This window comes from Eriocheir sinensis, chromosome 38, assembly GCF_024679095.1.
Source record: "Eriocheir sinensis breed Jianghai 21 chromosome 38, ASM2467909v1, whole genome shotgun sequence".
NCBI lineage: Eukaryota > Metazoa > Arthropoda > Malacostraca > Decapoda > Varunidae > Eriocheir > Eriocheir sinensis.
The window spans coordinates 17,089,277-17,101,059 of NC_066546.1; the positions used below are offsets into that span (position 1 = coordinate 17,089,277).

At 44.8% G+C, this 11,783-nt stretch overlaps 1 protein-coding gene across 3 annotated transcripts; it reads left to right on the top strand.

Annotated features, from left to right (window-relative positions):
* Positions 1–1,157: 1,157 nt before the first annotated feature.
* LOC127008768 (pre-mRNA-splicing factor CWC22 homolog) lies at positions 1,158–11,572 on the top strand. Of its 3 annotated transcripts, none has more exons than XM_050881142.1 (6): positions 1,158–1,338; positions 2,977–3,969; positions 4,105–7,872; positions 8,239–8,424; positions 9,036–9,315; positions 9,588–11,572. In XM_050881142.1, exons 2-6 carry the CDS (start codon positions 2,977–2,979, stop codon positions 10,067–10,069), a joined length of 5,709 nt encoding a protein of 1,902 aa, XP_050737099.1. In that variant the 5' UTR covers positions 1,158–1,338; the 3' UTR covers positions 10,070–11,572. The 3 variants fall into 3 exon arrangements, with proteins under 3 accessions (XP_050737099.1, XP_050737100.1, XP_050737098.1); XM_050881143.1 differs by having other exon boundaries at positions 4,240–7,872; XM_050881141.1 differs by having other exon boundaries at positions 2,977–7,872.
* The last annotated feature ends 211 nt before the right edge of the window (positions 11,573–11,783 follow it).

Consider the following 11,783-nt stretch of genomic DNA (forward strand, 5'->3'; position numbering starts at 1 on the left):
TTTGAAGATCACTAAGGTTAAAAGGAAGGTTTGGAGGTTGTCAGAATAAGAAAACAAAAGGTTGAAGATGATGATTTGAAAGCTACAAGAGGTTCTGGATGTAGTGAAGAACGTGACCAAACAACAAGAAGACCTAATGCTATTGAAAGGTAAAATAAAGGTTTGGATGATGTCAGAATAAATAAAAGAAAGCTTGAGGATCAGGTATCAGGTTTTGGAAGCTGCAAGAGGATCCTGATGAAGGGGAAAGCTTGACAAGACAGCAGGAAGACTTAATACGAATGGAAGTAAAATGAAGATTACTAAGTATGAAATAAAAGGTTTGGAGGCTATCAGAAAATTGAAATGAAAGACAGAACATTACAGGGAGAAAATATATAGAAAAAAAGCTAATATCCTTTCTACAATGGGCTCTATGGACCAACTTAAGGCTTAATGCTATATATAAGTGCATCATTGACTGCTAAAAAATAAGTCCTAGATATTTCAGCATCCTTGAAAATCAGAGGAGATGAGATTTGCATAAGGAAGCTGCAGGAGTGTAACAAATTGACATCTTGGGATATTATTATGTTATAGAGACACTCAGCAAGGAGAGGAAGGAAGGGAAAGGCTCATAAAAGTCCTATAATAAATTTACCAGCATCCTTGAAGATCAGATGACGAGATTTACATAGGAAGCTGCAGGAGTGTAACAAATTGACATCTTGGGACTTCATTACGTTTTTGAGGCACCCAGCAAGCAGATGAAGGAAGGGAAAGGCTCATAAAAGTATAATATGTAGATAGAGGCTTAACTAAAAAATAGGAAAGAAAGTACTGGGAAGTGACCACGAGAATAGAGATGATCAATGACGCGTACCGTACTCTCTCTCCCCCTCCCTCTCCTGAATCACTAATACAGGTTAAATAAATGTTTCTACCTACATATTATGACAAAGAAAGGAAGAAAATAACAATATCCCTTTGAAATCACCATTGTTAGTCTTTTTATCAGCTCACAAAAGGAGGAGAGAGCAATAGTTAAATTTGTATCTCGCTCCTAAATCACTAATACACGTTCCTGATTCAATTATGCAACAAAATAAGAAAGCAAATAACATAATCCCTTAGAAATCACCGTTATTAGCCTTTTTTATCAGCTCAGAATAGGAAAAAATAGCCCTAGTGACCTCTGGTAACCCTGCACCATAACAATCTTGGTGTGCTAAGGGCTGACGTGGACCTTATTTCGGCCTTTTTTCAACTGATTAAGAATCCCCAGGGCCTCTAGTTAAGGTGTAAGGCCACAGGGGCTTCACAGGGGAGTGTCTAAGGGCCAGTCACCCCCCGAGGAAGGTTGGTAGTGAGGATTTTGTGATTTGTGTGTTTAGGGTCCATGAGGAGGTGTGTTTTGAGGTTATATTTCTGTTATTCCGTTATTTGTCTGTTGTTATCCTATTAAGGTTGTTATTCTGTTAAGGTCATTGTTCTGTTAGGCCGTAAAACGTTTCTACCATAAGACCGGTGATGAAAAAGACGTTTCTGACAGACCACGATGCTTTGGTCAAGGGAAATAATTAAACGTTTCTACCTAAGATCTGGGAGGAGATAAACGTTTCAAGGAAGATAAAAGTTTTTGCGTGACCAGGGATGCTTAGGCCACGGGAGAGGATGACTGGTGGTAGTGGGGGGGAATCTGGAGCTGCCTTGTGTAGGCCATTATACCTCTTGCACTTGCAGTCTCCTTATGTTCTTATGTTTCAGGGATGCTTTGGGCAAGGGAGATAAACGTTTTTGCATGACCAGGGGTGATTAGGGCAAGGGAGATAAACTTTTCTACCTTAAGATCAAGGAGAAAATAAACGTTTCAGGAATGCTTTGGTCAAGGAAGATAAACGTTTTTGTGTGACCAGGAATGTTTAGGGCAAGGGAGATGAACGTTCCTGTCATATGACCAGGGGTGAGATAAACGTTTCTGGGATGCTTTGGTCAAGGGAGATAAACGTTTTTATGTGACCAGGGATGTTTAGGGCAAGGGAGATGAATGTTCCTGCCATACGACCAGGGGTGAGTAAACGTCTCTGGGATGCTTTGGTCAAGGGAGATAAACGTTTTTGTGTGACCAGGGGTGCTTAGGGCAAGGGATATGAACGTTCCTGCCATAAGACCAAGGGTGAGGTAAACGTTTCTGCCATAAGACCATGGATGCTTAGACCTGCTTACCTAGTGACTGCTTAACCCGGTAGCTGCGGGGATCATGTTTCTTAAAGGCCCCTCTAAGCGATGAAAATGAGAATAAATCATTACTCATTCAAACCATCTCATAATATATATCAACATATTTGTGATCAGTGTATGCATCATCTATTTTAGGGGGTTTATATCATGGCAAAAATTTGACCCGTCCCTGCTACATGGAAAAGCCACAAATTTGGCCCGTCGCTGCTACCGGGTTAAGAGGCAAGGGAGCTAGTACTCATAAAAGGGTGCCTCGTAAGGTTTTTGATGCTTCTGCTTGACCAGTGATTCTTAGGCCAGGGAAATTATATCATTCAGGTATTGTTTGGCTATCCTGACTGGTCTATTTAACCCGTCCACTGCGATTGCCATGGATTTCACCTTCACTGGTAGCCTGGTAACATATAGTCCCAGATCTCGCTCTGCCTCTGTGGTGGATAGTGGAGTGTTTCCCATGTGGTATTGGTGTGCTGGATATCCCTTCACTGGTAGCCTGGTAACATACACTCCCAGGTCTTTCTCTGCCTCTGTGGTGGATAGTGGAGTGTTTCCCATGTGATATTGGTATGCTGGATATCCCCTCCCAAGGTGCATGACTATACATTTTTCTTCATTGAATTGTAGCAGCCACTTTTTGTTCCATTCCTGTAGCTTGGTGATGTCTGACTGTAGGAAATCCACAGTCAAGGGATTAATGGCTGCAGACAGACTAATAATCAAATTTTATATATGTAGTTGTAAATTATCTTTCTACAGATGGGGAGCCGAAGCCGGTCCAGCTCCTCTGAGAGTGAGGACGAGAGGAGTCACAGGAGGCACCGGGAGAGGGAGAGGAGCAGCGGGGGACGGCACGAGACCCACAAGGGAAGATCCAAGCACCACAAGTCCTCCAAGAAGCGAAGCAGGGACAGGAGCAGGGAGCGGAAGCGAGACAGAAGCAGGGAGAGGAAGCAGGACAGAAGCAGAGACAGGAGCAGGGACAGAAAACCCGAGAAAAGCAGGGATAGGAACAGGGATGTAAGCAGAAACAGGAGTAAGGAACGCAAGGCAGAGAGAAGCAGGGAGCGTAGCAGAGATGAAAGCAGAGATAGAAGCAGAAACAGGAGTAAGGAACGCAAAGCAGAGAGAAGCAGAGAACGCAGCAGAGATCAAAGCAGGGAGAGGAGTGTAAGCAGGGAGAAACAGAGAAGGGAAAGAAGTAGAGGCAGCCGTCATCACTCGAGGGAAGAAAGACGTTCCAGAAAGAGAGACAGTCGACACAGGAGGCGAAAGAGGGACAGTTCCAGCTCCGACGACGATTCCAGCGACAGAGATGACCCGAGAAGCAAAACAAAGCCCACCAGTGACTCGGAAAAGGGTCCAATTAAGAGTTCAAGCATTGGGGGGGAGAGAGAGAGTGAGAAAAAGTTAATCAAGGAGGAGAAGGAGACGGAAAACAAATCGTCCAAAAATACAATTGACGTGGTGAAGCTCGAAATTAAAAAGGAGCCAATTGAAGATGCAGATAGAACAGTTGAGAAGGAGACTAACAAGACCTCAAGTAGAAAGGCCAATGAGGGTGAGAAGGAAATTGCCAAGAGTTCAAGTAAGAAATCTAGCGAGGAGGAGAAGGAAATTGCCAAGAGTTCAAGTAAGAAATCTAATGAGGGTGAGAAGGAAATTACCAAGAGTTCAAGTAAGAAATCTAGCGAGGAGGAGAAGGAGATTCCCAAGAGTTCAAGTAAGAAATCTAATGAGGATGAGAAGGAAGTTGCCAAGAGTTCAAGTAAGAAGTCTAATGAGGGTGAGAAGGAAATTGCCAAGAGTTCAAGTAAGAAATCTAATGAGGGTGAGAAGGAAATTACCAAGAGTTCAAGTAAGAAATCTAGCGAGGAGGAGAAGGAGATTCCCAAGAGTTCAAGTAAGAAGTCTAATGAGGGTGAGAAGGAAATTGCCAAGAGTTCAAGTAAGAAATCTAATGAGGATGAGAAGGAAATTGCCAAGAGTTCAAGTAAGAAATCTAGCGAGGAGGAGAAGGAGATTCCCAAGAGTTCAAGTAAGAAGTCTAATGAGGATGAGAAGGAAATTGCCAAGAGTTCAAGTAAGAAATCTAGCGAGGAGGAGAAGGAAATAGAGAAGAGTTCAAGTAGAAAGGAAAACATAGGAGAGAAAATAGATAAGAATTCAAGCAAAAAGGACGAGACTGAAAAGGAAATTGAAAAGACCTCAAGTAAGAAGGATATTGAGAAGAGTTCAAAGGCCAGCAAGGATGAGAAGGAAATTGAAAAGACCTCAAGTAAGAAGGATATTGAGAAGAGTTCAAAGGCCAGCAAGGATGAGAAGGAAATTGAAAAGACCTCAAGTAAGAAGGATACTGAGAAGAGTTCAAAGGCCAGCAAGGATGAGAAGGAAATTGAAAAGACCTCAAGTAAGAAGGATATTGAGAAGAGTTCAAAGGCCAATAAGGATGAGAAGGAAACTGAAAAGACCTCAAGTAAGAAGGACATTGAGAAGAGTTCAAAGGCCAGCAAGGATGAGAAGGAAATTGAAAAGACCTCAAGTAAGAAGGATATTGAGAAGAGTTCAAAGTCCAACAAGGATGAGAAGGAAATTGAAAAGACCTCAAGTAAGAAGGACATTGAGAAGAGTTCAAAGTCCAACAAGGATGAGAAGGAAATTGAAAAGACCTCAAGTAAGAAGGATATTGAGAAGAGTTCAAAGGCCAGCAAGGATGAGAAGGAAATTGAAAAGACCTCAAGTAAGAAGGATATTGAGAAGAGTTCATATAAGAAGGAATTAGAGAGAAGTGAAAAAGAAGCAGACAAGACCTCAAGCAAGAAGACCAATGAAAACACAAACAATGCCGTCGAGAGAGAGACAGAAAAGGAATCAAGCAAAACCAAGAACAGCGAAAAGGAGTCGAGCAAGAACACAAACATTAGTGAGAGAAAGACTTCCAAGGAGTCAACAAGCAAGAACGCAAATGAAGATACAAAGAAAGAAATGAAGTCTGCAAAACCAAGCACCTTGGAAGTCACAGATGTTCCTCCTAAAGACACGGAACACAAAAAATCTTCCACTAGCAAAGACCAGAAGAGAAAGTCCGAAGTATCAAAGGACGAAAAGAAGACTGGAGATAAACATGAGAATATTGAAGTAGTGAGAGAACCGTCAGTAACTAAACACAAGGGAAAGGATGTAAATGAAGCTCCTGGAGAGAAATCCGAAGCCACAATTTCAAAGTCAAAGAAATCAGAGGAAGTGAGAAAAGAAGAAGGAAAGAAAGGAAGTTCGAAGGAAAAGGTAGATGTGTTGAAGGCTAAGGATGCTAAGAGTGAGGATAGTGGGAAAGAGGAAGGGGAAATCATCGAGAACGCCAAGAAAACGGATGTGGAGAAAGACGAGAGCGAGAAGGAGGACAAAACAAAGCCGGAAAAGGAGAAGAAAAAGGACTCGAAGCGGAAAAGCGAAGACGACCACAAAAAGAAACACAAAAAACATAAGCATAAGAAACACTCGTCCAGCAGTGAAAGCGAGAAAGAGAGCAAGGAGAAGGACAGCAACAAGAAGCCGGATTACGACAGCGATGAAACCACAGAGCAGGAGTTACTGAGGAAGAAACGGCAACTCGAGGAACAGTTACAGCTTGAAGAGGAGATTCAGCAACGCACGAAGAATCTCGAGAAGGAACGTGAAGCAGCTCGCGCCAAGAAACTCAAGTCTGCCGTGAATCCCGAGGCAACAAAAACAACTGAGAAGGACGACTCATCACACTCGGACTCACATTCTCGCTCCCCAAGTCGACAGAAGGACCGGAAACAGGGGAAGGAGGAGAGGAACGGCCGAGGAGAGAAACGATCACGGTCTAGAAACTACTCGGACGATGAAGCTGATGAACCACAGATCGGCGCAAGGTACTGGGGTGGTGACAGTCCCAAGGATGCCGCACTACACAAGGCCAAGCAGCTCAAGACTAGCGACACATACTGGAATAAATACGCCGATAAACTGGGCATTCAGATCGAGGACCCAAGGAACCAAGATCCAGAATGGGAGAAGAGGAGAGACAGGGACAGAAAAGATGATAGAAAAAGGGACTCCTCAACAGACAGAGACAAACGAGGGAGATCAGAGGAAGGGGCGAGAAAGGAGAGCAGGAAGAGGGACGAAGGGAATGAAAAGGAGAATTCCAACTCCACCAACAAACCTTCCGCACCCCCTGCACGCGACCTGATCAAGAAACCTGTAATGGACCCGCTCACGACCAAGACAGGCGGGGCTTACATCCCTCCCGCCAAGCTGAAGATGATGCAAGCGCAGATCACGGACAAGTCAAGCGCCATCTTCCAGAGACTAGCTTGGGAGGCATTGAAGAAGTCCATCAATGGCCTCGTCAATAAGGTGAACGTCTCTAACATCGGGATCATCGTCCGAGAGCTCTTCCAGGAGAATATTGTTCGAGGGAGGGGTGTCTTGTGTAGGGCTCTCATGCAGGCACAGGCGTTCTCTCCGACCTTCACCCATGTTTACTCTGCCCTGGTCGCCATCATCAACTCCAAGTTCCCACAGATTGGTGAGCTGTTACTGAAGCGTTTGGTGATTCAGCTGAGGCGTGGCGTCAAGAAGAACGACAAGAATGTGTGCATGTCTTCCTGTAAGTTCATAGCCCATTTAGTCAATCAGCAAGTGGCCCATGAGGTGGTGGCACTAGAGATCTTAACCTTCCTGCTGGAGAGGGCAAAGGACGTCACCTCGGACTCAGAAGTCGCCCAAAAGTCCAGAAACAACTCGTGCGAACTGGCCATCGTGTTCTTCACCGAGTGTGGGGAGAAGCTGAACGAGGTCAGTCCGAGGGGGATGAAGATCATTCTGGAGACCTTCAGGAACATTCTGCATGAGGGGAAGCTGGAAACGCGTGTCTCGTACATGCTGGAGGTGACCTTTGCCACAGTGAAGGACGGATTCAAGGACCACCCAGCCGTGCCCGAGGAGCTGGATTTAGTTGAGGAAAATGAGCAGTTCACTCACATTGTAGAACTTGACGGGAAACTGGATGCTCAGGATATCCTCAATGTCTTCAAGCACGACCCAGAGTACGAGGAGAGTGAGGAGAAGTACAAGGAGATACGTAGCAGCATCTTAGGCGAGGACAGCGATGAGAGTGGCTCCGAGGGCGGGTCTGAGAGCGACGACGAGGAGTCCGAGGATGATGAGGAGGCGGCAAAGGAAGCACAAACCATCGTGGATGAGACCGAGACCAACATGGTGGCCTTCCGTAGGACCGTTTACCTCACCATACAGTCATCGCTGGACGTCGATGAATGCGCCCACAAGCTCCTGAAGGGGGAGATCAAGCCAGGCTGGGAATCAGAGCTCTGCAATATGATCCTAGATTGCTGCGCCCAACAGCGTACATATATCAAGTTCTATGGTCTCCTGGCCCAGCGGTTCTGCATGATCAACAAGCTGTACCAGGAGCCATTCCAGCAGATCTTCAAGGATGCGTACGACACCTGCCACCGCCTGGAAACAGAGAAGCTGCGGAACGTGACGCGACTCTTTGCGCACCTCCTGTTCTCGGACGCCATATCCTGGGAGGTGTTGTCGCACATCCACCTGAATGAAGACGAGACTACCAGCTCCTCGAGGGTCTTCATCAAGCTGCTCTTCCAGGTTAGTCAAGGGCTGGCTAGTTTGTGCTTAGTTCATATAGGAATGGAAAAGTAAATGTAGGAACTTGTGTCAAAATACTCAGCAACTTTGTCTTTGGTTGAATGGAGATTGTAGTTGCTCATGAGTAAAGTAGATTGGTAGAGGGAATGAGTATATGAGAGAGGAGAAATAGATAAATAAATAGACAGAGGAGAAAGAAAAAAGATTAGAGAGGAGAAAGAAAGAAAGGAAAAACAGATAAAGATCGAGAGGAAAAACAAAGAGGAGAGAGAGAGAGAGAAAGAGAGAGAATTCAGTATGCAGAGAGGCAGTTCTGAGAAAAAAAAAAAAATTGGAATAACTGGAACCTCATCTTAACCCTTGCAGGAATTGGCCGAGTTTATGAGCCTGGCCAAACTCAATGAGAGGCTCCGAGACCCCACGCTGGCTCACGCCTTTGAGGGTCTGCTGCCGCGGGACAACCCTCGGAACACTCGCTTTGCCATCAACTTCTTCACCTCCTGCGGTCTGGGCGGCCTCACGGATGACCTACGAGAGTTCCTTCGCACACAGGTAGGTTGATTATCTGGGGCACCTTTGTTAAGACTGTGATGGGACCTTTTTTGTGTGTGTGTGGGAAGGAGTTAGCTCAAGGGCACATAAGGAGATCAGTAAAAAGAAACACACTAAATGGAGATGGGTAATTGAGAGTACATGCACTGGAAATGAGTTATATAAGAGGTGCATGTGTTTCAGGATGGGATGGAGAAAATAATAAAACTGTGTACGAGAGGTTTGTGGGTGTGACAGTGAAGGGAGTGGATTGTGGAGTGGTGGAGTGGGTGAAGCATGGTGCACTGAGATGGATTGAGCACGTGATGAGAATGGGGGAGAATGAATTTGCGAAGAGAGTGTATGAGGGAAGGATTGAGGAAGGGGGTGTGAGGGGAAGACCGCCTGTGAAGTGGGTCAATAGGGTGAGTGAGTATTGTAGCGAGAGAATTGGAAGCAGCAGGATTGAGTCTACGGAAAGGGAGTGCCAGAACAGGGAGAGATGGAGGGAGCAGGGCATCTGAGATATAGATAGTTAGATAGAGAAATGGAGAGTGCTGTATTAGTCTCCTTATTATAATCCTTGTGTGTGAGGATTGACGTATAATTTCCTGTTGTTTACGTCTCCACAGCCCAAACCGACAGCTGTTGTGGCTCCCGTTCAGCAACAAATTAACAAGGTGGAGGAGATCAAGGTGGAGAGCAACAGCAGCAGTAGCAGTAGCAGCAGCAGTGACAGCAGCAGCGACAGCAGTGACAGCAGCAGCAGTAGTAGCGAGAGCAGTAGCAGTGACAGCAGCAGCAGTGATAGCGATAGCAGCAGTAGCGACAGCAGCAGTGATAGCTCGGACAGCTCTTCGGACAGCAGCAGTGACAGCGCCGACTCTTCAAGTGACTCGGGTGATTCATCAGGTGAGTTAAGTGCACACAGACGCACACACACACCTGCCTCTCTCATGTGTCTTCAGTGTGCGTACTTTGTCTTGTGTGTTCAGATGTGTTAATGAGTGAGTTAAAATATTGCTCTCCTTCTCATCTTCTTCATTTCCTTCTCATATCCTCCTTCTCATATCCTCCTCCACACACTGTCTCCAGGTCTTTATGTTGTGGTATTTGTTCACATTTAATCATAGTGACCCTCCAAGGCTACCATCTGTGTACTTACACCGACCAATCTCTTACAGGAAACGAGCGAAGGTCCAAGAAGAAGCACAGAATGAAAGACTCCAAGAGAAGCTCCAGTGACAAGGGCAAAGGAAGGTCCAGCAGGAAGAGAGACAAATCAAGAGACAGAAAGGCGAGGAGGAGCAAGAGGAGCGACACCGAGGAAGACAACAGTGGAAGGGCCGAGAGAAGTAGCCACAAGGAAGATCGAAAGGGATCACACGAGAGGCGAAGAAGCCGGCACTCGAAGGAAGACAGGCGGCGTTCTGAGAGCTCAAAGAAGGAGAGGGAAAGGGAGAGGAGCCACGACCACAGCGAGAGGGAGGAGAGGAGGCACGGAAGGTCCCACAGGAGGAAGGATTATGAGGAGGATTCAGGAAAGCGTTCAAAGACGGATGTTAGAAAGGAACACAAGAGGACGCACAGCAGCGATGAAGAGGAGTATGAGCAGAGGAGGGAGAGCAGTGTGGATAGAGGTGAGAAGAGGAGGAGAAGGAAGTGAGGCTTGGTTGAAGGAGTGGATAGGAGAGATAGGAAAGACGTAGAAGTTCTTTAAGGAAATAGAAAATGAAGAACTATGTTTTGTGTGGACAGAATTGAGAAGAGGAGGAGATGAAAGTGAAGTTTGGTCAAAAAAGGGGATAGAATGATCTGAACACAAGCAAAAGGGGGAAAAATAACATGATCTTCACATATAAATACAAGGGGTCAGGAAATGGAGGGATGAATTCAGGTGGACAGAAGTGAGATGAGAAGGAAGTGAGGAATGGTTTAAAAAGAGTATAGCATGATCTGAACACAAGCAAAAGGGGAAATATGGGGAATTGTATAGTTTTTTCATAGAAGTTAGGAAGGCTGCCTCGATTAAATGTATGGATATCATGCTCTTTACACACATAAAAAGGGAAGGAATATAGAGAGCTGCATATTTGAGTAAAAAAGTGAGTTTCTGGGTGGATATCATGACCTTTACCTACAAATAAAAAAGGAAGAGAGTGTTAAGGTGCATATTCTAGCTAGACTAAACTCGCCAGTGCCAGATATAATGCCAAACTTGACCTCTGTAAGCAAAGAAGCAACAGGAGGCAGTTTGAGCGGAGGACATTCAACAGTGTAAGTGTCTGTAGAGTGGACAAGATGATCTCACACATTGGAAAGGGAAAAAAATAATGTGTATAGTTTAACGTAAGATATATTGAGGGATCCTTGAAGCTCCTATGTAAGTCCTATGTAGGGGTTCTGTGTAGAGGGAATTGCTATGCTTATTTGTCTCTTATCTGTCTGGAAATGACAACCAGAGCCATAGAATAGAAGAGTTTGACCGACTTCATCACAGTGAGCTTATTACCGAAAAAGTCTCGTGAAACTCAAATTGATTATGATACTACAGTGTTTTTAGAGCCCCAGGTATTTCTTAGGGATTCTGATGTTACCTAGAACACAAAAAAACTCTTGTATCAGCGTCCATATGAAGAGACTTGTGGAACTCAAATTGATTATGATATGACAGTGTTTTTAAAGCCCTAAGTACTTCTTAGGGATTCTGATGTTACGTAGAGCTAAAAAAAACCTCTTGTATCAGTGTCCATGTGAAGAGACTCGTGGAACTCAAATTGATTATGATACTACAGTGTTTTAGAGCCCTAGGTATTTCTTAGAGATTCTGACGATACCTAACTCTTGTATACCTATTTGAATTCTGTATTGTTCTTTTCGTAACGGCCTGTGACGAACGTGGTCAAACTTTTCTGTCCTATGGCTCTGGTAATGTCTAGGAGTGGCTAGGTACAATTCTTCCCTCTATATAGAAGCTTTAAGAGTCCCCCATCGAGTAAGGACAAGCTGATGGACCGCCCCAATGCCTGTAGGTGGGAATTCTGGCAACATTTTAAACCATTTCATTTACGTAACATCGTTTTACCGTAGAATAAGTGGCAGCCCAGGAAATGTTCGCCGATAAGAGTCAGCTTCTTTCGACCTTAGAATAAATCAAATGTTAAACTGTTTTGCTTGTATTTTTCCTTGTGTTTCCTCCTATGTTAAAGGTAAGAGCTGGCTGTACCATTGGCTATAGTGAAGGGCTTATCTTGTGCCCTTAAGAGATGAGTTATTTTACAGGTTAAGGCAGATTCTTGGTGTTAGAGGCATTTTCTAATCTAAATGTCATAGTAATAGTAGTAGTAGTAGTGGTAGTAGTAGTAGTAGTAGTAGTAGTA